Raw genomic sequence first — 24,967 nt, forward strand, 5'->3', positions numbered from 1 at the left:
GACACAGGCAGCCTCCCCATTGGTGGATGTGATCCTGGCAGCCAGCCCAGGTGTGTTCTGGTCCTGTTGATTGAGCTGAGAAGGACCTATAAACCTTCAAGGTTTATAGGTCCTGCTCTGCTCAATCAACAGGACCAGAACACACACTCGTTACTTTTCTTCCAGTTTATTATACTCGTGGTCACGCTACTATAGTCCTACATACAGTACATACTTACACCTAGAAACCCCATTCAAACCTATTTAGGTTCATCTTACGGTGGACATGTTTGCCTGAAAAGGAATCATTGAAATGTTTCATAGTTTTAGAAATAGCCTATAGAGCTTTCAAATTTGAGAAATGTATAATGGGGCTCAATGGCAGATAGTCACTTTCACCTAGGCTACAACTTAAGTGGAGTTTAAAATAGTAGTATTCTCAAGTGTGTTTAGTTTCTTTTATACATTTAATTTGAATACAAATGTCTTCTTTAAATACCAAATACTGTATACCGGTAACCATGACAGTTACAAGATAGTACATTTGCATTTCTGAGTGAAAAATGAAAGTCATGAACACAGTAAATAGCTACAAAGTTTCTCCAACGTTTTAATAGTGTATTTTCTATTCACATGCAGACAGTCGATCAAAGCCTTTTGATTCACTGTGTATGAATTAATTGTACTACACATCCTCCTGTGTATGTTTTGCATTACATTATGCGTCCCCTGATCTCTGCTTCATCCTCAACACAATTCCTATAATGCAGCACTTATCCATCCTCAACAACTGTGCACACCGCTTCAAGACACTTCATTATTAATTTCAAGCTATATGCAACAGTCAATGCCTTGCAAACAATAAGGTTATGGACGTTTGAGTCTGAAATTCTCTTACAATATCCTTCATTGTATACTGTATTAGTAATAAAATCATACAACCCTGTTAATGCATTCTACTGCAATCTTACCTTTCCTTTCATTAAATAGTTATTAACAATGGAAGTGCAATAGCATTGTCCCGAAGAGAAATGCCAAGAAATGTAATCACACAAACCAGAAATAATCTCATGTCAAGTTGTAGTTGTTGATGTACTGTACCTCATGTATTAACCCAGACTGTATACATGTACAATACAGGGTCATTTCTAAAATAAAATTAAAAAAATGAAAATTAGACTTTGTAAACGCTGAAGCAATGGAGCAATATTAGCTCCACCAGGGAAAAGAAGGACAGAATAAGTAGACATTAATAACACCTATACAGCGTCCCTTTATAGTAAGTAACAAAAATAGAGTCGCTACCAACCCGAAAGACCTACGCTGAGGCTCACCTTGTCGGTACAATGGATTGTCCATTAGAAGTGCTCTTTTGGGGGGGGGTCCAGGACAGTGCCTAGGACCACCGCTCACATTTCTCATGCAGGCCATCTCTTATGCACATCGCTGTCGGGGCGCAAACCCCATACGTCCACAATTTCCACTTTTTCATGTTTCTTTCTACACTTCAACGCCCTACTACTACTTCGTTGTTTCAATCAAGAGTAGTGAAAATTGCCGGAAACTTTGTTACCATTCGGTAAAAAAAGAAAAAAGGGAAATCAATATTTATTTTTGTCTTTGCCTCTAGAGGGCACCACATCCCTTTTGTGTAGAAACAGGAGCTTAGTTTGGCTCCTTCCCTGTGTTTATTCCTACTAACAACAACACTACATGTTTAGAGCAGTGGTGCCAACATATTCTGTCTGTAGCAGAATCTGTCTTGAGAGATGTCTCGAAAGGTAACACTTTTGTACATACATGGTTTCCACCCGACAGCGACGTTACAGATCTATAATGGAAGTGAGCCAGAACAATAGCACTAGTGTTAGGAATGGAGGAGTTTTAGGGAGACTCTGACCCAGGGAAAAGGCTTCTTCCCGCCTGAGTTAAGGTCAAGACCATGGGGGTCTTCTTGGTGGCTTGTCCTGTCCAGGGTCAGGTGGCACTAGGCCTCAGATTCCAGGTCCTCCGGTCCTGAACCGTCTTCTGTCTCTCCCGTCTCCGATTCCAAGAGGAGGAACTTGCCATCGTTGGTTAGCGGCATTGTCTTCATCAGCTGCGCCAGCGCCTCTGGGTCCTGTAGGGTACAACCCACAGGAATTCTGTTACAATACTGTTTCTCAGCCAGTGGGTTAGGAGGACCCATGTTTGGGTCGCAGACCAATTTTTGGGTTGCGAGTAAATATGCCCTTTTTTCGTTCCCTACATTTAAAAAAAAAGGTTTAAACAAAACAAATCACAACTTTTCACCAATTAAAAACAATTCCAACATTTTTCAAAATAATTTCATGAAAAAAATAAAAAATAAAAATAATTTCAGAATTTGTGAAAATAGCAAAAGCTGTGAGATTGTAGATCTGTTGTTTTCACTTGCGCTAAATGGTTTGAGAACCTGTTACAAGACCCACTATTGAACATCACCGATTATGTTTGGAGAGCTACTCGATATCTTTGATGTAATTCACAAATAGTTACCGTACTTGTGTACATCAATTTCTCATACTTAGGGTTTAAATTAAATAAAATAAAAAACGTTTTCTGAGAAGTTATGTTTTATATGCAAATGAGGTCTTAGATCTTAAATATACATCAATACTACATCAGTATGTAAAAATCAGAAATCTAGATATTTGATTAAATTTGATATTTATTAACACATATTCTAACGAGATTTAAATATAAATATATATTTATATTGTTTACATAATTTCATAAATTCAGATTTTGGAGAGACTTTTAAAAAGCTAATAAGGTTTCTTTGTATAGTGAATATTAATTATTATTAGTTTCTGAAACTGAAAAGAAGGTTACGAGTGGTTTACCTTCTTGGCTTCTATAATGTCCTTCCCCAGGCTTATTGTATAACATATCTGTGGAAGAAGAAGACACACGTCAAACAGGCCTCAAAAGCCACTGAAAGTCAAGATAATTGAATGCACTGGCTCTCGCTCTGTGATCACTTCAGGCAGCCTGTCTGGCGAGAGAAACAAGCAACCAGGTCTATGAAAAAAAGCCCAAAAGAAGTGACTATAGGCCACATCATGAGCACTAACCCTATACGACAGTACATTGGCTATTTGAAAATAGCAGATCTACAAACTCACGTGTCACATTGCGGCACATTGAGAGCCTGTAGAGCTGCTATTTTCAGAGAAAAAGAAAAATCGTGATTTTTTTTTCTCATTTTGGAATATTTTCTAATCAACACAAATCTTGTATGGCGGGGTCTCTGGCACAAAATATTTTCAGAAGTGAGGGGTTTGCAAACTCATGGGGTGGGGGGGGGGGGGGGGGGGGGCTTAGAGCACTGAGAAGCACTCTTTTAAACAACATTTAGAAAGTAAGATGACAAAATAATCAACTACACTTTAGAAACAAGCCCCAAAATCCGCATTATTTATAAGCGACTATACAGGAAAAACAAGCCCAACGTAGCAGACCTTCTCGCCCTCCGTGTTGCTCTCGAAGATGAAGGCACTGTAGGAGGGCTCTCCCTCCTCCTCGCCACCATCGCTCCAGTCTCTGCCCTCCACCACGAAACCCATCAGCCTCCCGTTCTCCTGGTGGGCCGCGAACTGGCACACCTCCCCCAGCTGGAACTGAGAGAGGGGGGACACGGAGACGGAATAATTGCATGCATGCCATTTCATCGGTAACACCTTCACAGGTGTTACCGATGATACTAATGGCCTTTCTGGCCAAACAGAGCATGTTGGCTCACTGGAAACACTCTGCTACACCAGTGGGTCTCAAAGTGTCCTTGAGTGGGTTCTAAAAAGCCCTGTACAGGTGTGTACCTCTGAGAGTGTAAAAGTAGAGAAGGGGCCCGGAAGTAGGAACAGTTATTCTGTGTGCATATAGCCCATTGGAACCAGAATCACTTTAAGTGCACATACAGGTACAATTTAACCCGCAGGGGTTGCTTACATGAAAATCCATGCAATGGACAGAACACAGAACAAAAAAAAGAAAGAGATAAAACATAAAAAAATATATCTAACTAAAAGATACTGTACCTTATACCTTAAACTAATCACTAAAGCCCTAGCCTGAGCTAACGGGTTTTCTGGTCTAAAGGGGGCGGGTCGCGGCAGAGATTTGCGCACGCCATGATTGGATCTCACCGATCTGTCCCTCCCCCTGGCCCCTGCTCCCCCCCCCCCCCCCCCCCCCCCCCCAGTGCAGCGCTACGTCACATAATTTGGAGCGACGCCCACCTGGAAGGGTTGACTCCCACTTCTAGCCCAGAGCGGCCAATGCGTTCCTCCAGGCTTTCATTTGTTGCGCCGACGAAAAAGAAAGCCTGGGTATCGAGGCTACTAAAGCCCAAACCACACCAAAGGGTTGGGAGTCTTGGGACAAAACGGTAACTCATCCACTGCCAAGGACTTATTTAACTTCTTTTTCATGAAATCCACCACTGCCAAGGATGTTTTTAACTTATTTTTAAAGGGCCATTAATTGATAACATTACAATCATGAATTACCGCAAATCTTACAACTCTAAATAGAAAATAAAATAGTGGCGGTAGCTGAACTATCGCTCCTGCCATTTGGCGATGGTAACTATTAAAAGTAGACATTAAAAGTCATAAATATAGATATTTTGATTAAACCATTCTTACAATTTAGATAACACACAGACTACAGGAGTTTTTGTATAAATCCATATTTCAGATAATCTCTTAATCTCAAATGTATGGTGAATCAGGCCATTAGTAATGAATGAGCGCTCTGTAATAACCTTAAACCTCTTAAACGCCTGGTGCATGTACTAAGTGCTGTAGAGTAGAAGTTTGGACTTTTGGTTCACAGTATTGGAAATAGGGGCAAATAAGACTCCAGTAGGGCCCTTGGAACAATTCTTTTTTCACCCCTTTTCAGACAGAGTTCAAGAAGTCTAAGGTCAGTAAAACACCTAGGAAAATCTGATATATATCTCTTGGAACATTTGGACATTCATACAGAACATTTATTCAGAACATAATTTGAGGCAACATAACACCAGATCGGCTATTTTCATCATTTTATTCTCGGGAACAGTTGGTTCCCAAGGCTACTTACTTAGTGATTTTTGCAAAACTTACGCTTATTCTTGTAACTTGAGTCTGAGGGTCGATCAACCTATTGTGAGGAAGACACGATGGAGACGGTTGAGGAAAGATAATGATGTTCATTAATGCTGCATTGAAAATAATCTTCACACCATTTTCACCAAAGGTGGAGGAAGGGCTACGGCCCGAAACGTTACCACTTTAAGTAAAAGAAAGTTCTGCTCCCAGAAAATGGTGTGCGGATTCTTTTCATTTCTTGACTTCTTTCAGCCTCCTCTACCAGTAATGCTGCATTCACACTGGCAGATACCAAAGTTACAAAGACACACATCTGTCGCTTTGTACTGTATCTTTGTATGTGAAGTTGAAGCTAGATCAACATATTTGTACCTTTGTAGCTGTTGTAGCTTTTGTAGCAGCTACAAACATCAGCTGTATATCGCTGGCTTCCATTGAAAATCAATGGTAGGCTGTATCTTGGTGTTTGCCCGAGTGAATGCAGCACAACACTTAACACATTACTATTAGCCCATTCTGGACGGGAACCCCTTTTGGTGTTTTATGCATTATGTTATACTTTAGCTATTGAAAAATAGCAGATCTACAAGCTCATAGCATACGAGCTTGTAGGTCTGCTATTTTTTTTAAATCGTGAAAATGTGGCGCAAATCTTTGAATATATATTCTCTCAGAGCGAATGTCCTCAAATCTTTGCTTCTGAGAGGTTCCTGGAACAACATATTTTCAGATGGGGGTTGACGGCCAAATTACATATAATTTTTGGGGTCCTTGACATGAAATATTGAGCACCACTCATATAGAAACATAGGTTTTTCAGAAAACTGTCAGGATTTAGAAGACATTTTTTGAATTTCGACGTCAGGCCTAAATGGGTTGACAGGAAATGATGGGCTGTGTAAGGGTTTTCAGGGTAATGACTGTGTTCTGTGTGAGAGTCATCATGGTTTCGTCAGTCATCGCCGGTTGCCCGGACGTCCTCCTTGATGAGGATGTCATCGGTGTGTCTGGTGCCAGCTCCCCCTCTGTATTCAATTCCACTGAACAGATTATCAACTATGGGCAGCATGCTGAGAGACACCCTGCACACTAGGCCTGTCACACAATCTTGTAGGTCTGCTATTTTTTGAAAAATCGTGAAAATGTGGTGCAAATTTGGAATATATATTCTTTCAGAGCTAACGTTTTTAACTCAGATGTTTGCTTCTGGGGGTCCCTGGAACAACATATTTTGAGATGGGGGTCGGAGGCCAAATACATGTGATTCTAGGGGTCCTTGACATGTAATAGTATGAGAACCACTGATATAGAAACATAGGTTTTTCAGAAAACTGTCAGGATTTAGAAGACATTTTGTAGAATCGAGCTCAGGTCTAAATGGGACAGCAGTAAATTATGACTCCCTCCATTCAGTGTTCTCCCATACATCCAAGGCTGTCACTTAGCCTTATGTCAAACTTCTGTTACACAACAAATAAACAGATTTATCTTTATAGATATACTGTAAACAATGTGCAGTGCACCCTATACAGTACACACAGTATAGATATATCAGTCTATTCATGAGTGTTATTGTTAAGTCTGTTTCCTCTCAACCCATTAAGAACATCTCAAGTAATGTACCGTCCATGTTCACATCATACATACTTTACATCATTATCAGACTTTTATCATTCAACTTCTTTTTTTTTTTATTATTATGATTAATTATTTGTCACTCAAATAATTTAATTGTTTCTCGGAACATCACAAATAAAACAATAACATTTCGGTTTAGCTTTTAGAATTCGTAAACAAAAGTTGCACAGATATGACAAATAACATACTGTACATATTTAATTACTTTATAAAAAGCCTTTGATATTTTAGTATGTCTTTGTGTACAGCACATTGTTTCAACTATGTTGTGTAAAATGTGCTTTTATAAATAAAGTGGATTGGAGTGGAAATCGCTGATCTACAAGCTCAAAACGTGTCACGTTTTGGAGGTTGTGGATCTGCTATTACCCCATTGTGTTTGGGGGGGGGGGGGGGGGGGGGGTTGCGATTAGGAGATTATGTAATCATTGTGTCAGGTAGTGTTGATTTTGTCGACTAAAACTAAGACGAAAAATGTTCGTCGACTTCTCATTTCACTGACGAAAACTAAATGGAAACTAAGCTATAACTACAATAAAACTAGACTAAAATGTTAGGAAGGGACTAGTGGACAAGAGATTCAGTATAAGTCAGTTTACACTTGGTTGCATGCTGAAAATAGCCGATCTACAAGCTCACAACGCGTCGCAGCACAAGCTCACAACGCAGTACAGTACAGTACAGTACAGTACAGTACAGTACAGTACAGTACTGTACTGCACTGTGCTGTACAAGTGTAAAATCAGCCATTACGACAGCATCAAGGCCAGCCAAAATACATTTTAGTCGACTAAATCAACTGTATGACATTTAGTTGACTAGAACTATACTAACACTAAAACATTCCAGGTGACAAAACCGAAACGTGACTAAAACTAAATGAAGTTTCATTCCAAAGACTATGACTAAAACTAAATTGAAATGTGCTGCCAAAAACAACACTGGTGTCAGGGGCCCTACCTGAGGCAGCTGCTGGTGACCATGAGGTGTGACTCGGTGTCAGGGGCCCTACCTGAGGCAGCTGCTGGTGACCATGAGGTGTGACTCGGTGTCAGGGGCCCTACCTGAGGCAGCTGCTGGTGACCATGAGGTGTGACTCGGTGTCAGGGGCCCTACCTGAGGCAGCTGCTGGTGACCATGAGGTGTGACTCGGTGTCAGGGGCCCTACCTGAGGCAGCTGCTGCTGACCATGAGGTGTGACTCGGTGTCAGGGGCCCTACCTGAGGCAGCTGCTGGTGACCATGAGGTGTGACTCGGTGTCAGGGGCCCTACCTGAGGCAGCTGCTGGTGACCATGAGGTGTGACTCGGTGTCAGGGGCCCTACCTGAGGCAGCTGCTGCTGGTGACCATGAGGTGTGACTCGGTGTCAGGGGCCCTACCTGAGGCCGCTGCTGGTGACCATGAGGTGTCAGGGGCCCTACCTGAGGCAGCTGCTGGTGACCATGAGGTGTCAGGGGCCCTACCTGAGGCTGCTGCTGGTGACCATGAGGTGTGACTCGGTGTCAGGGGCCCTACCTGAGGCAGCTGCTGGTGACCATGAGGTGTGACTCGGTGTCAGGGGCCCTACCTGAGGCAGCTGCTGGTGACCATGAGGTGTCAGGGGCCCTACCTGAGGCTGCTGCTGGTGACCATGAGGTGTGACTCGGTGTCAGGGGCCCTACCTGAGGCAGCTGCTGCTGGTGACCATGAGGTGTGACTCGGTGTCAGGGGCCCTACCTGAGGCAGCTGCTGGTGACCATGAGGTGTGACTCGGTGTCAGGGGCCCTACCTGAGGCAGCTGCTGGTGACCATGAGGTGTGACTCGGTGTCAGGGGCCCTACCTGAGGCAGCTGCTGGTGACCTTGAAGTGTGACTCGGTGTCAGGGGCCCTACCTGAGGCAGCTGCTGGTGACCATGAGGTGTGACTCGGTGTCAGGGGCCCTACCTGAGGCAGCTGCTGGTGACCATGAGGTGTGACTCGGTGTCAGGGGCCCTACCTGAGGCAGCTGCTGGTGACCATGAGGTGTGACTCGGTGTCAGGGGCCCTACCTGAGGCAGCTGCATGGTGACCATGAGGTGTGACTCGGTGTCAGGGGCCCTACCTGAGGCAGCTGCTGGTGACCATGAGGTGTGACTCGGTGGTCTTGAAGATGTTGTGGATGGCCCGGGCGGCCAGCACCTGCCTCATGGCCTCGTAGATCACCTCCCGGTTGTCTCCGCGGCGCACCGCCATGGAGCCCAGGAACTGCACCGCAAACACCTGCTGCAGGAGGGAGTCTGCATGTGGGGCAGGAGAAACAAAATATACAGTTGGGTTTTCCGTAGCCCAACATACAGTTGGGTGCCACCGATATTGTCCCTTATCATTTGACCCATTTAGGCCTGACGTCAAAATTTTAAAAAATCCTTCTAAATCCTCCAGTTTTCTGAAATAAATATTTTCACGATTTAAAAAAAATAGCAGACCTACAAGCTCGTAGCGTGCCACTCGGTGAGGTCTCGTCGGGTGGAAACCTCATATGTCCATTTACTTTTCAGGATTCAAATAAAAAGAAATGCAGGCTCAATATGTGTCACTTACTTGGTGCCATGTTTTGAGCTTGTTTATGTGCTATTTTGGATACCTTTGTGTCACACTGTAGTAATATCATCAAGTAGTAGGGCATTCATTTGTGAAAAAACTGAAAAAAAGTTAAAATAAGGAGGTTTCTGCCCGACAGCAACGATATACAGTAATATAGTAATTGGTAGGAGAAGGGGAACGGCCATGTGCTTGTGTACCCCCTTTCCATTAGCGTAGAAGGATAATTATCAAACTATTTAATCATTTTGATTTAACCTAATGTGAAAACAAACACTAGAACATGCACAGACACAAACACACTAGAGCACAAGCAGGCGCGTGCGCGCGCGTGCACTGGAGCACACACACACACACACACACAAGCTAGCATTAAATTGGCACGTCAAGCACAACACTGACACGAACACTTCTAAGACGCGCTAATAGTATAATGGTGTATACAATAAAATGCATTAAGCTTTACCGTCACTTTCTGGGGAGCACTCATCATCCGTCTCTCCAAAGGGATTTGTGCGCCTTTCAAGAGCAGCACGCAGTTGCGCACGCACACGCACACACACGCACACGCACACGCACACGCACACACACACACACACACACACACACACACACACACACACAGACAAAATAATTAAACCCCTGTGTTCAGCTTCCTGGAATTAATATAATAACCATTACAAGGACAGCTTTCAGGAAATTAGTTTAATCTAAAACCCCTGCACGCGTGTGCACACACACGCACACACGCACACGCACACACACACACACACACACACACACACACACACACACACACACACACACACGTATTGTGTATTACTGTACGTGTGAGGACAACAACATTTCAGTACGGCTATTTTATGAGTGCCATTTCCAGTGCAAGACTGCAGCGCGCAGCTAAGTCAAATCAGGCTTAAAAGCTAATCCTAACACCTAAAACTAACCTCTAAATGCCTGATCCTAGTAACACTAAACCCCGACCTAAATCTTTTCCTAATAAGGGCCTTTCTCGTGTTTAGTTTCCAAGATGGCCGCAGCACCAGGAGGGGGTGGGGCTGAGGTGAGCGGGTGGGGTTGACATATGCCCTTACAGGCCCACACATTCAAGACACCTGTCTTGTGTCTGTCTTGTGTCTGTGTTTAATGGCTGCTCCAATGCATTTCCAATGGAAGCCCTTATGGTTTGACCAAACATTTTGATTGATGGGGGGAGGGGGGGCAGAACACATCCATCAAAGCTGTGTTCAGACACAAGTCAGGTGTCAGACACAAGGCAAGTGGCAGAGGGGTGGGGCCGAGAAAGGCCCTTATTGCCTAAAAATCTTGCTTTTATCATAAAACAACCATTTGTCTTGTGAGGAGCAGCAAAACGGTCCTCGCAATTTCTGAAATTCTACTACATACTTGGAGACATTAGACACAAGTATTCGCACGCTCACACGCACACGCACACGCACACGCACACGCACACACACACACACACACACACACACACACACACACACACACACACACACACCCTACCTCCCCCCGCTCCTGTTCTGGTCCTGGAACTCTGAGGCGGGCAGCATGATATCAAACTGAATTGGGGTGCCGGGCGCTATCAGGTCGTCTGCCTCGGGAGCAGCGCCCGCATTCTGAGAAAAGCCCCCGCTGCTGCTCTGTACCACGCCTCCTGGCTTGGCTCTGTCAGGGGGGCAGAGGCAAGAGTGACTTACAAAGTGCAATTGCAGAGTAAAAGGCTTGAACCAAAGTCAACAAAAACAACAGGGTATATGAAATGGTAGTAAATAACAGTACCAAGAAAACACTTGCTAGAGAGAGAGAAGTTATAACATCGTTCCACCTGTCCTGTACTGATAATTTGTATGTTTATCTCCTGTCATTTTGAAATGAATACAAATAGGCTAAATAAATCACAACTTAAACTTTCACTACTTCACGAGACGAGCGACAGTCATGTTTCAGGGCTGTGTGTGTGTGTGTGTGTGTGTGTGTGTGTGTGTGTGTGTGTGTGTGTGTGTGTGTGTGTGTGTGTGTGAAACACGGCTTATTAAAAGAACGCAGTCGCAATGCGGATTATTCTTATGTGAACGTGTTGTTTATTTGTGTATTTGTGTTTATTTGTACTGTATACAGTAGGTTTGTAATTATTTTAGACAGTATTTGTTTTATTGTTGAGAAGTTGAGAACGGGTGTGAGAGGAGGAGAGGAGAGAAGCAGGTCTAACAACACTGCAGCACTGACCACACGGCCAGCGAGAGGCAGCTATACTGCTGGCCACTCTGCAGAGCTCACCTCCCGGCCACTAGCTCTGGTCCATAGCTCTAATGCTAATTCTACCCTGCATTAAGGCTATGGAACCGATGGTGTCTAGCTCTCGCATGAAATGCAGACAAGCCTCTCTTCTGTAGCGGGAATATAAAGAACGTTTTACCTACTTACCAATACAACGCCGGGTTGTGTAATTAGAAAGCCTACTTTCCTTAGTGGACGCACTCTGAGCCCCCCACCACACGTATAACATGTACTTTTTGGCTAGAAAGGGATTGTTTTTCCAATGGAAAATAAATACTTTTAGTTACTCCACTCTCTCTACTCTACCGATATTGCCAAGAGAAAAACCTCATAGGAAAGATTTTTTCTGTCCGGTGAAAACAATCCCTTTCTGGCCAAAAAGTGCATTTATACGTGTGGTGGGGGGCTCAGAGTGCGTCCACTAAGGAAAGTAGGCTTTCTAATTACGTATGTACTGTAGGCTAGACACATCCAAGATGGCACCAGTAGGCCGGCAGTCTACCGGTGACGTAAGCCCGTTTTCCCTATTGCCTAAGATGTAATCCTGGGCGCTACTCTTCCTCTGCCGACCAACATTGATGTAATTTTACCCTAATCTTAATGTAGACATTTTCCCAGGGAATTTTCCCACTTCTCACGCCCCAGGAAGGTTTTTAGGCATTCTCCTTATTTTTCCAGTTTTTCATGTGTCTATGTGAGGTGACAGTACTTCATTAGACACCCTGGAGTCATTTTTATGTGCAATGGTGTATTGACTTTGTATTTAGGGTTTCTTCCTGGAGGCTGAACCCTTGACAGTCAAACGGGCCAATTAAATAAACAGTAATATAGTGACATCACACTATCAACCCCTCCCCTAACCCCTCCCCCTTTATCATACAACTACAGCTGTGGGTGCGGCTTCAGTTCAGGTGGATCACCACCCATCAGGCAAACCAGGCATACTTAATGAACTGGTGGGCGTGTCCACATAAAAGCATGATTTTAACAAATACTGTACACTTTTTGGAAAAAAGTTCTTCCTCCTTATATTATAATAATACCTGATGATCATGTTTTACGGTGGAAAACATTTGTGGTACTCCATCTTTAAACCTTTTTAATTACTTTGTGAGTGAAAATAAACTACTATGCATGTATTTCACAAAATACCAAAACAAAATGTACTGACAACAGAGCTGACCGCACTCACAAGTTACTACTTGAAGACTGCAGTAAAGTTGGAAATAATGATGTGCACTTGTCTCAGAGCAGAGGACAATTATGATATCGCTCTTTCAGAGATTAAAATAGGGTGCATTTTGCATCCCAAAACGCAGTTTATAGTTAAGGGACGCAATAAAACAAGGACCTCTGCATCCACGGGATGCACTACTGTAAAAATAATACACACACTAGCTTTAGTTATAATAATCATTTCTTCTTCTGTTTTCTACATGAATATAACCACATTATAACCATATAAAATGAAATGGTAGTTAAATGCTGCAATTTGTAAAAATGACAAAATATGACTCTTAACGTCACTGAAGTGGGACTCATCGAAAAGACCATCCCTGCATCCCGGTACTCATTACATTGAAAACCTATATTTACATCACTGCTCTTTGTCTACCGTAGCACGGTTCGCTTATCACAGAAGTTTCAATCTGTGAATATATTTCCAACTTTAAAGACCTCTACTATTGAAGCATGCATTTTCCTTCACCGAGCGACATAAAGGCTGCTTTTCAAGAGCCAAGTTATATAACCCACTCGGTTGTTCAGTTCAGTCTAAATTTACAAAATTCACTACAAAAGCAAATTTCAGTCTCTCTCCCTTTCTCACTCTCACTCACAAGCTATTTGTTGTTGCCACTGTACTGTACTGAACCGAGTGAACTCGCCAATTTTCTCACAAAATAAAAGCATTCACATTTTCCCACTGAACAGACTGTATTAACAGTAAGTCGAGTCAGGATGACTCAGGATGACATAACAGCTTTTGTGCGATCCGAAATACATTGGAAGAGAAACAGAATAGAAGCAAGTAGTTCAAGGCGGAACGTTAGGTGGAAATTAGAGCAGGGATCCAAAACCCTCTGTACCAAGGAACCATAAATGGCTACAGCCTCTAGCTGTGGCCTACATTTGTCGAATGGTTTAACCATACTATGAACCCTTGCGTCCCCAATCTGTGACGCATTGTGGTTTTAGGGGGAAAAATATGTTTTAGTGAAACCGGATATCGGACTATCTTGGATACATTTGGTGATATATATATTCCGAAAACTGACACTATATTAGAACACGAGCAACGTGCCTCACCTGTCAGGGTTTGGTGAGCCCTCCTGTCTCTTCTCAAAGCTGGTGATGGGAGTGACCGCCTGGATGGCCGTCTGGTTCAGCCGGATGGCCACAGCCTGACCACAACAACAACACACAGAACCATCATGTACTTCATCAACGTGCAAGTCATTTTTAAACCACAAGAGGGCACACTTTCACCTCAAACGTTTTAAACAATACGGTATGTATATTGTATATTGCGGCGGTGGCTCAGGGGTAGAGTGGCTGGATGGCAACCGTAAGGTTGCCAGTTCGAACCCGGCTCCCCCAGAGTTAGTGTCGAAGTGTCCTTGAGCAGGACACTGAAACCCTAATTGCTCCCGGGGGGGTTGGTTGGTGCCTTGCATGGTTTCCGCTGCCATCGGTGTATGAATGTGTGTGTGAATGGGTGAATGTAATGCACAATCTATGTAAAGCGCCTTGGATAAAGGCGCTATATAAATGCACCATTTACCATTTATTGTATATTATTATGGACCGGTGCTTCTCAACCGCAAGTTCGAAGGGACTCCTTTTTGTATTTGTCTGTTCTTCTTCTCCTTTCGTCAAAAATAGCAGTTCTGGCTTAACCGGCGTGCAGTCTGTTTAACCCTAACCCTACCCTATAGCAATCGTTTGAAAATGAAACCTTTAAAATGAAACCCAAAAGCCATGGTACTCGTTTCGACATGTGCCTTGACTCATGGGGAACACATCTGTCACTTTGACCAGTAAGCTCCACCCTAAAAATTTCCACGATTTTGAGCAGTTTGAAAATGCTTAAACCTGATTTTCTGCTGGTCTATGGACCATTATCTGAAATCCCAGTTGAAGAGAAGTGAACATGAAAATGTGTACAAAATATAGCTACAAGCGGGGATAACAGGCACTTTAAACAGGCATAACTCATGCCTCATGTCTGTATTTTTGGGGTAAAGACACCTGCAATACCGCTGGGTGACCTAAAGTGGCACTGTTGAGAAGCCTAAAAGGGCTTATTGCTTGGTCCCGTCTTATCGCATCCATAGCTGAGTGCTTAGTGAGCCAGCACTGGGAAGCCCGAGCCCCTGGTTGTCCCAGGTACGAATGTGTGTCCCTGAGCAAGACCTAATTTTACTCCCTGGGCGCCGGGCGCCGGAATGGCTGGCTCCTAATTGTTATAGGGATTTCACATACGTGCATATATTATTCTAAATTTAACAAAAGCTGTCGCAAGGTGCCCAAGGTGTCGCCAGTCTGTACTCTGTACCTTCCTTAGCACAGAGCAAGACTGCTGCTCACAACGCCACGGCGCATGGACAGCCTCAAGGAACCTAGCGCCGCACAGCCCTGTCCTCCAGCCTCAATGTCCAATGCTTGCAGGCACAAACAGTTTGCTTCCACAATTTAAATTTACTTCATTTTCGACACAAACAACTCATAGCACCCGCCATCTTCCCGCAGATCAGACGTCACAAGTGAAATGCATGTTGGGAGGGACACAGATTAATGTATGGGTCACAGTATTCCATGCAACACTCCCCTTGCCTTACCCACCACATCGGCACCTCCCTTTTTGGAATTACACAGCATCTAGCAACAGAGCCACACGGGGAACATTTCTGGGGGGTGCGTGGCCATATATTAAAATGGGTAAGGCCCTAGTACATATAATGTGACAAATTGCCAATTATTTGCTAAATCTAACCCCCCGCTCCAGGTTGAGAATTGCTGATGGTAGACGCATTAAGAATCAACTGTACTATGCAAAATGACAGAGTGATTCACTGTGCATTCATTATTATGCATGGCACAGTGTCCAGTCTCTCAACAGGCATTGGAATGCATCCTTCTACTTAAAATAATCTAACCACGCCAGGCACAGAGAGCAGGGATGAGTAAATGGTTCCAGAATGCAGCTTACCAACAGGCTATTTGTTGCGCACGCACGCGCACGCACGCGCACGCACGTGCGCACACGCGCACACACACACACACACACACACACACACACACACACACACACACACGGCACAAGATGAGTCATCCTTCAGCTGTGGGTGCGTGTGAGATCAGATAGTGAGGGCCTTATCTGTGGACAATAACGCCCCGTATCAGAGTCAAACCTTGTGCAAACATACACCTTTCTGAGAGATTGCAGAAGGAAATACTGGACATGTACTGTACTGCATGCATTTATTGTGAAGCTCTATTATTTAACAAAAATAATATATGTTTTGTTTTACCCCAATTTACAAGCTCACAAGCTTGTGACATGAGGGTCAACAAAATATTGTGTTTAGAGAAGTTGTCAAAAAACGAGTGTGAAATAAATGGTGCATTTATATAGCGCATTTATCCAAAGCATTTACAAATGTGCATTGTGCATTACATTCACACACCGACAGCAGATGCCATGTAAGGCACCAACCCGCACAGGGTTCACTGCCCTGCTCAAGGACACATCAACACAGGAGCAGGCGATGGAACCGGGGATTCCCAAGCAGCTGCCTACCTTTTGTTTGTTCCAGAAATTAGAACAATCCAATTGGTGCAATAACAAAGACTTTGAGGGCACGCACGCACGCACGCACGCACGCACGCACGCACGCACGCACGCACATTTTGTATCTTCTTTTACGAGTCCAAAAGAAGATTAAATTATATTCTGTAGGCCTAGTAAAATAACATATCTACAAGCTAACAACCAGGCATCAATGAGAGATGCGTTGTCTGCTTGTAGATCTGTTGTTGTTGTGTGATCACAAGCCTACCTCTGGGTTGTCCGTAAGGTAGATCTGTCTGGAGATGTTGTTGACAGTGCAGATCCACTGAAAGGAGGAAGCACACAGACAGACATCATGTTCAGGCTCTCCTGTTCCAACACATGACACCTCGCCCAAAATACTATTGTTGTTACTAGTTGTTACTAGTACCACCATGGAAAAACACTATAGTACAAAATATTATGTTGTGGCAGTACGCCAAGTGCCACAACACTTTAAGACAACAAGGAACATTAAGCAGGTGTATGTTACATAATAGTGAAAATAGCCGATCTATAAGCTGAGCTCGCAAATGTCTCACATCACGCCGCATTGTGAGAATGTGAGATAATTTTTCCAATAATTAATTTCCAATAAAACAAATGAAATCATCAATGAAAACATGCTTCTCAATTATTCAGTTATAGAAAAGGTAATCGGCACAATAATCACTGAGAAAAGTATGACACAAGGAACATGAGGCACGTGTAAGACAATGACTTACATTAGGCAGAGAGATGTTAGACAACAAGGAGCATCAGACATGTAAAGAAGTGGCCTCTATGATGCTCACCTCCTCATATTCCTTTTTGCTCTCCGCTTGTAGAATCATTGACCTGGAATTATAGGGAACAAGAGCTGAAGGATGTGATCTCAGTGCTGGAACGTAACACGGCTGCATACTAGTGTGAGGTGGGAAAACCTCAATTTAATGCACACATACGCCCGCCCGTCCTTACGTACGTTTTGCCCGTGGGCGAGGCGATCTGAAAGCAGTAGCGTCTGTCCTCACACTCCACGGCCATGACGGAACTGTTATCCAGGTCCAGCACCATCCCCCCTGCCACCGCCCCCCTGGGCTGGCACATCAGGTTCCCTCCCTGGGTGAAGAAGTACAGACGGTCCCAGGCTGTGGTCACCAGGCCTACCTTACTAGAGATAGAGAGAGATAGAGATAGAGATAGAGAGAAACAAGAGACAGAAAATGAAATGAGTTGGAAAGAGGGAGAGAGGGGGACAGAGAAGATATAAGTCATGGATGGGACTTTGCGATACAGAACATTGGGTTCTGCTGCAAAAAGCAACATAACCGTCTCTGTGATTCAGAAACTCATCGAGTAGGAATGAATAAAACATATATTTCATGATATTATTGGTTATGAGGAAAAGCTTTTAAAAAGCCTCACAAACCTTCACACTGTATGACTAATCTAAAGTACACTTCCCCTTCTTTTCTTTCTTCTCTACTTTAACCCTGCCGTTCATAATGTTTGGTGTCATTATAGGCAAACATTTTCCAACCTCATTTCTCTCCATCCTTCTCTAAGCAGCAGAAATCTGGCCTCTCAACAAGGCCCTGGCTGACAGAATCCATGGCTTTGACACCAGAGTGCTGCACACAATAGAGGGGATAAAATGGCAAGATGGAGTCTCCAACTTCACGTTGTGGGAACGCACGCAACAGCACCCGCTGTTGAGTGCGCTTGTACCCCACCCCACTGCGCCTGTACCCCACCGAACACCCTAAACAGACACCCTAGTCCAGCAGCCTTCTTTTGTTTAAAGTGGGACATTTGGTATATAGTCTTTTTATTGGCCTAAAATATTGTCTATATACATACATTAATGAATCCACTTGCTGACCGGCTGTCAGTATTGAGCAATTTGTTTTATAGGGGTTTCTTGTGACCCTACCATTAACATCCTATGGCAGGCAAAATTGTCAAAAATGTCAAACTTTTATTTTGCTTTATGTAGCATGTGACATGTCAAACTAGGGGGTTTTCATGATTCTGAATCCATTCCAAGCTTTAGTTTTACAAAAAACACTCCTTGGGCTAAAAACGGCCATAGACAAATGTGATGAGATCAGCACAAATGTGATGAGGTCAGCACATTTTGGGCACATTTGGGTAAGTGGCTATCGCTGTTTTTAGGCGGAGTGTATTTTATGCAAAACTAATGCTTGGAATGGATTCAGAATCATGACAACCCACTAGTTTGACATGTCACATTAAAGAAAAAGGAAAGTGTGACATTTTTGCCTGTCATAGGATGTTAATGGTAGGGTCACAAGAAACAAATTGCTCAATATCGACAGCCGGTCAGCAAGTGGATTCATGAATGTATGTATATAGAAAATATTTTAGGCCAATAAAAAATACCATATACCAAATTTCCCACCCATCCACCTCGACTGCCGGACTACCCTATTTTTAAAGAGATTCCAAACGTAGTTTTAATTAGCCAAAGGCTGTTTACGCTATTATTGCGACCGCAAGGCGCATTTACTATGAAATCGTACATTTTTGTCCGTCAGTCAGTCAGTCAGTGTATCACTCAAAATCCCCATACATGGGAAAGCCAGGTAGGGCCTGGCCCTTTACACTCAAGACACTGCCCCCGCTGCCACCCTTAGATCTCCATATATGGAGCTGACCTGTTCTGACATTCCATATGTTGATCTGACCTCATCAAACCCTCAACACTCAAAACGCGCTCCATATTTGGCCAGTACATAATTCATTCCATATGTTGATCTGACCTCATCAAACCCTGAACACTCAAGACACGCTCCATATATGGCCAGTACATAATTCATGCTATTCTTTTTATTCTTTGTTCTTGCTCTGGATTTAGCCTCTGCTGAATGCCTAAATTGTAAATTGTAATTCCACATGTTGATCTGACCCCCCATGCCAAAGCGCCAGCTCTCCCCCAGCAGTCTGCTGTCACCCAGGCGGATGCATGCACGCGACCTTGCCCTTTAGGGTGAGGTCGCTTCTCGCCCTCAGGTGTCTTACTGGTAAGTATATAGGTATATCACCCAGGTGGCGCAGTGGTACAGTGCCTGCACACCACTGTGGAGGTTGCGGGTTTGAATCCACCGAGGTGCATCCGGCGTTTTTGCGTCTACAGTATACGAACACAATAGGCCGTGGGAGGGAAGCCGGGCAGGGAGGATGATAATAGTCAATGCACATAATGGTATACGGGCTGAGGGGCGGTACCTGTCAGCAAGGGAATGTTAAAGGGGCATTCCACTCATTTTCAACATTTTACTATGTCATTAATATACCTTAGAGCTGTTGTGTGGAAATAATAAAAAAGTCCCCCCATTCTGTGTTTACTAGAACTAGAGGTCTGAAAAAAATCATTAACATGGTGAAACACATCTTGATGATGTCACCAAGATGTGTTTCACCATGTTAATGATTTTTTTCATAATTACAGTTCTGGGAAACACAGAATGGGGGGACTTTTTTATTATTTCCAGCTCTAAGGTATATTAATGACAGTAACATTTTGAAAATGGGTGGTTTTCCCCTTTGAGAGGCTCTATGTACTCACTGGTAGGCGAGTCAGTAGGATACAAGGGCAGTGACAAAACCGCTCTCAAAGGGCACCTACGGACGGCTGCAATTCGAAACTGGCCCCTGTAAAATCGGAATCCCTCAAACACGAACGCAATGACAACACAAGAGACGGTCGCGGCCACACAGCCAACTCAAGGTATGGCCACTGAGCCAACTTGGGGACCCAACGCAAGGACAACACAAGAGATGGTCACGGCCACACAGCCAACTCAAGGTACGGCCACGGAGCCGACTTGGGGACCCAACACAGCTCCTCCAAGGAAAACAAACAATTTAACGGAGCTGAACGTGAATCCCCCCCCCCCGCCCCCCCCTTTTTTTCCCCTCACTGTATATTTTTCTTTTCCCTTTTTACCTCCTTTTTGATGAATTCTTTTTTGATGAATTCCTGTTCTGTCTATAGAAGTGTCTATTTGTACGTCTCTAAATGTTTTGATGATTTGAACATGGTGGACCCTGTTGGAAACAAGTGTAATGCTTAATTGGGTCGTCCACTCACAGTTAACAGCCTTTGTATTGAGTTTGTGCTTGAAATGTACTGTAATTCTGCAAACTGTTAATAAATTCTTCAATCAATCAATCAATCAAACATGTGTGAGGGGATAAATCAATTGGCATACGGTAACTCAATTTGGGAGAAAAGGGGGTAAAAAGCACAAAAAAAGTATATACTGTAGGTATGTGGTTCAAACAGAATGGCATTCTACAGAAACCATTTGTCTGGTCTCATTGACATTTTGTCACAGAGAGCGGATGCATACAGTATGAGCGAGAGACAGAGTTTGACAGCTCTGGCATTTCACTGAATCACACGGTGGACCCAAGAGCTGCAGCTCAGCCCCCTGGAGCCTCCATCACATATCAGCAGAACAAGCTGACAGCACATTACTGTCACTAGAACCAGGGACGTGCACACATAGACATCAAAGGGGGCTTCAGCCCCTGCCCTTTTACCCGTCTGTAAAACAAATGCCCTCTCCAGACCACGAATGCAGCATTTACTGTGGTGAAAGAAATGCGAATGCCCTCCTTTCCATGCCATGCCAGAAGGCAGCATTCAGGAGAATAGTTATTTTTCCGAAGTCTCCTGAACTTGAACGCAGCATTTTGCATTGAACTAATTTGTTTCGAAATCCATGTCGTACACCGTATCTCCAGTAGATAAAGAATGCAGGATTTTCCCCCAAAAATAGCTGATCTACAAGCTCTCAAGCTTGTAGATCTGCTAATTTGGGCCAAAAGTGCCCTCTTATGGGATTTCGGCCCCTGCCTCTCTAACACTCTCTGCACGTGCCTGATTAGAACCTGACCCGCCACCTTGTCTGGCTGGTGACACAAATATTGGATTTTTTTTTAGCATTCTCCTTATTTTGACATCATCACACGAAATGTGATGATGTATGATGATAAGAGCACCCCTCACTTCACACAAGTGTGATATTGTTTTGTTTTTGTTTACCACTTCAGAAAGCGGTCAACATCCGTGCTGTGCATTCCTATATCAATCATGTCTGTTGGGTCGAACTAACCTGACACTGAAATGTCAAGGCGCACCATGATGTGTGTGCCGTCAATGATAAACACGGGTTGAATGATAAACGATGGTCCAATTATTGTGTTCTTGCAATGTCCCTCCCTATTTTGAGATTGCAAATAAATGGACTGCAGGAATCAACAGCAGCAGCACCCCTCACCCACCCCGCCATCCACCCTACCTGGAAATGCCACACAGTTAAATGTGACATTTTCCTCTGGGGGGTTTTGAGACAGGGGGGCCCGTAACGACTGCAATTAGTCTCACTTCCTGATGTTGAGGTAGCCAGCCTTTTGTATGAGGGCGCGGTTGACGGGCTCGGTGTCTCTGTCCGGCATGTAGACCGTATCCTCCACTGACAGCAGTTCCCTCTGGGACGCGCGCATGTCCTCCGCCTCCGCATCCAGCTGGGCCTGGATGCTGCAGACAGAGTCACACAGGAGAGAGAAGGGCTTCATTACAGCGCAACTCCACTGAGACAACTAGCCGTTGAGAAATTGGTAACCGACAAACACTAACGGCTAATGGTGAACCGATAAAATAAAAATAAAAAAGTGGAACGTTAATTCAGCCGTCTTATAGAGGGTATGCGCATGCATAAAGTGAATGGCAGATCGAGTGGCAAATCGAGTGGCAAAGTGAGTGACAAAGTGAATTTAATGTTGTTTAAAGTAATTTAATGCAATCAAATAGGACTTTTCTGTTTGGATGTTTGGGCTGTGATGGCCAGAAATTCGTTTTTTGCCACTCAGTAGGCATTCCCGCATAACTTTCGGGTATGATGATGTCACTCGCATACCCTCTATAGACACAGAGTATGCAGACTGGTAGGTCAACTGCCAGCATTTGTTCCTTAACGGCTAGCGGTTAATTAGCCGGCAAGGCCTGACGGTAACCGGTTAATAAAATGTCCCCATTTGGCCAGCCCTAGTTTACATAGTGAGAAAAAGAATAATGGACAAACCAATTTATCAGTCATTGTTTCACTTTTAAGACCTGAGGCAAATTAAACAACATTAAACAACTTTAAACGCACTTTGCCACTCACTTTATGCATGTGTATACCAGCTATATTGACAATTATGAAGATTATTGTAATTATCTTTATATTTATTTTACACATTCAATTCTTGAATAAAAAGTTTCTCTAATTGATTGAAAATGCAGCACTTTTTGACAAAACGTCAGCAAGCGGTGATAGAAATCAAGCCCAAACTAATCGGGCATTGGTCCGAATCCACATTCTATCACATGCTACAGTTAATCACAGGCATCAAATACAGTAGAGACAGACGCAGGTCTTTACTTTTGTGTCATGGTGGATACGGAGCTCAGAAAGGTGTCCAGCTTCTTTGAGACCAGCTCCATGCCTTTCTTGAAGAAGTTAACCTAAGAGATGTGGCAAAGGTTAAACCATAACAAACCTTGTGTTGAGCTCGACATACAAAAACGTAAAGTTTTAACAGAGTTTTAACCTAGTAAATCTCACCATTTCTCAAGCAGCTAGCTAGCTACATTATGCTTTGACTAATTCCCTTTCCAGTAGGTGTTATTTACCCAAATGGAGTGGAGTGTTTGTGTGCGTATGTCATACTTTTTTTTTTTATTCTAATTTATTTTGAGTTAGGCAGAAGCTTTTCAGAAAGAGACTACATTTCCATTTATGTTATTCATATTTGATATCTGCTGCTGTTTGATGTTTCTTATTTGCATAATAACTAAATCACTGAAATTTTCTACGAATATTTTATTTCTTTTGATATTTGATATTTTTTACTCTTCCACTATTTTATACCTGCTGCAAATATGTGATGTGATAATAAAACTGTTGAAGTCAGACTGTTACAACAGTCAGGTTAGAGCTGGGCGACATGACTATCAATCAATCAATCAATCAATCATTCAATCATGGTTATTTCAAACTTTTGCCTCGAGTACAATTAAAGAACGATAAAAAACCCTGTGAAAATAGCAGATCTACATGCTCACAGCAACACGTTGTGAGCTTGTAGATCTGCAATTTTCACTATTTCCATAAACCACCATTGTACAACGTAGTGAAATACAAAATGGAATTTAAATAGTTATCGATATTGTTTTGTTTCATTGATTATGAGAAACTAAAATTATCACAAACAAACCAGCTTCTCGATTATTATTATTTTTTTAAATGTTTTTTTTTTTTGGCTTTCGCCTTTATTTTATATATTTTATGGAGGGACAGACAGTAGGCTGACAGGAAAGGGGGAAAGAGATGGGGGGGAAGACATGCAGTAAAGGCCGTCGGGATCGGGAGTCGAACCCGCGGCACACTGCCAGACTGGATTACCAGCCAAGGTGCCTGGACCATTGAGCCATGGCCCAGGCCTTCTCGATTATTATTAACATTGGTTTGGATATATTGTGGGTTAATTGCCCAGCCCTAAGTCGGGTGAAAGTCGTGGAGCAATAGGTAGCTATAGGTACCTGTGACTGCGTGTATCCCAGCATGGGCTCCAGCATGGCCACTCTCTTGCGGTACTGTAAGGCATTGAGGGCACAGTAATACTGCATGGAGGCCTGGTGCTGCTTCCTCCTGGTGTAAGCCACCTCTTTCACATGGTCTGCCTTCATCTGCTCAACACAAGAAGGCACGTACAGCATGGAACTTTGCAGTTTGCTGTTTACATAACAAAACAATATTGTCCCTCTACAGCAGCGGTCATCAGCCACTGGAGTAGTGTGGTTGTATTTACCTGCAGAAAACTGTTTTCACCGTTTAACCCATTTAGACCTGAGGACAGATTCTAAAAAGGTCTTCTAAATCCTGACAGTTTTCTGAAAAACCTATGTTTCTATGTCGTTCTCAAACAATTTCATGTCAAGGACTCCCAAAAATATATCTCTGCTGTCGGGAGGAAACCACCCAACTCCAAAATGTTCATTTTTCAGGAAATGAAAAATATACATTTTTTCAGGAAATTATATTTTTTAAAACAAAGCAATACTGACCCATCAAAGTTGGTGTTGTGACTTTATTTATTGTCAATTACTTCCATGAGAGGGGGAGAGGTGGTGGAGTTTGCCCAAATCACTTTTTACTACTTTCCATTGGTTCAATATGTTCGAAACAACACACACGTAAAGGGTGTTCAATAGCACTGATTTATGCAAAAAGAAAATCAAAAACCTCAAAAATGGAGTTATGAGGTTTCCTCCCGACAGCAACGATATGTAATTTGCCGCAGACCCCAATCTGAAAATATGTTGTTCCAGGGAGTCGATGTGATCCCTCCTTGATCTGCACTTTGGTCTACCCGGGGCTCCTCTCCCAGTGGGACATTCCTTGAGGACCTCCCTAAGGAGACGCCCGAGAGGCATCCTAACTATTTATCTCGTGTGACTGAACTTCTCACCCTATTTTTAAGGGAGAT

At 43.4% G+C, this 24,967-nt stretch overlaps 1 protein-coding gene across 2 annotated transcripts in view; it reads right to left on the reverse strand.

The window, feature by feature from the left end:
* Nucleotides 1-571: 571 nt before the first annotated feature.
* The window catches only part of appl2 (adaptor protein, phosphotyrosine interaction, PH domain and leucine zipper containing 2), a 37,235-nt gene continuing 12,839 nt past the window's right edge, over nt 572-24,967 (reverse strand). For both annotated transcript variants that reach the window (XM_079501809.1, XM_079501808.1), the window contains 14 exons: nt 24,021-24,167; nt 22,861-22,943; nt 21,822-21,974; nt 17,388-17,576; nt 17,218-17,260; nt 16,653-16,709; nt 13,900-13,994; nt 10,819-10,980; nt 9,758-9,810; nt 8,813-8,987; nt 5,109-5,145; nt 3,462-3,620; nt 2,844-2,891; nt 572-2,098 (listed from right to left, as the gene is read on the reverse strand). In XM_079501809.1, the coding sequence (XP_079357935.1) occupies nt 1,967-2,098; nt 2,844-2,891; nt 3,462-3,620; nt 5,109-5,145; nt 8,813-8,987; nt 9,758-9,810; nt 10,819-10,980; nt 13,900-13,994; nt 16,653-16,709; nt 17,218-17,260; nt 17,388-17,576; nt 21,822-21,974; nt 22,861-22,943; nt 24,021-24,167 (1,533 nt within the window). In that variant the 3' untranslated portion in view covers nt 572-1,966. The remainder of the gene's footprint in view (nt 2,099-2,843; nt 2,892-3,461; nt 3,621-5,108; nt 5,146-8,812; nt 8,988-9,757; nt 9,811-10,818; nt 10,981-13,899; nt 13,995-16,652; nt 16,710-17,217; nt 17,261-17,387; nt 17,577-21,821; nt 21,975-22,860; nt 22,944-24,020; nt 24,168-24,967) is intronic.

Source organism: Electrona antarctica, assembly GCF_951216825.1.
Source record: "Electrona antarctica genome assembly, chromosome: 5".
Lineage (NCBI taxonomy): Eukaryota > Metazoa > Chordata > Actinopteri > Myctophiformes > Myctophidae > Electrona > Electrona antarctica.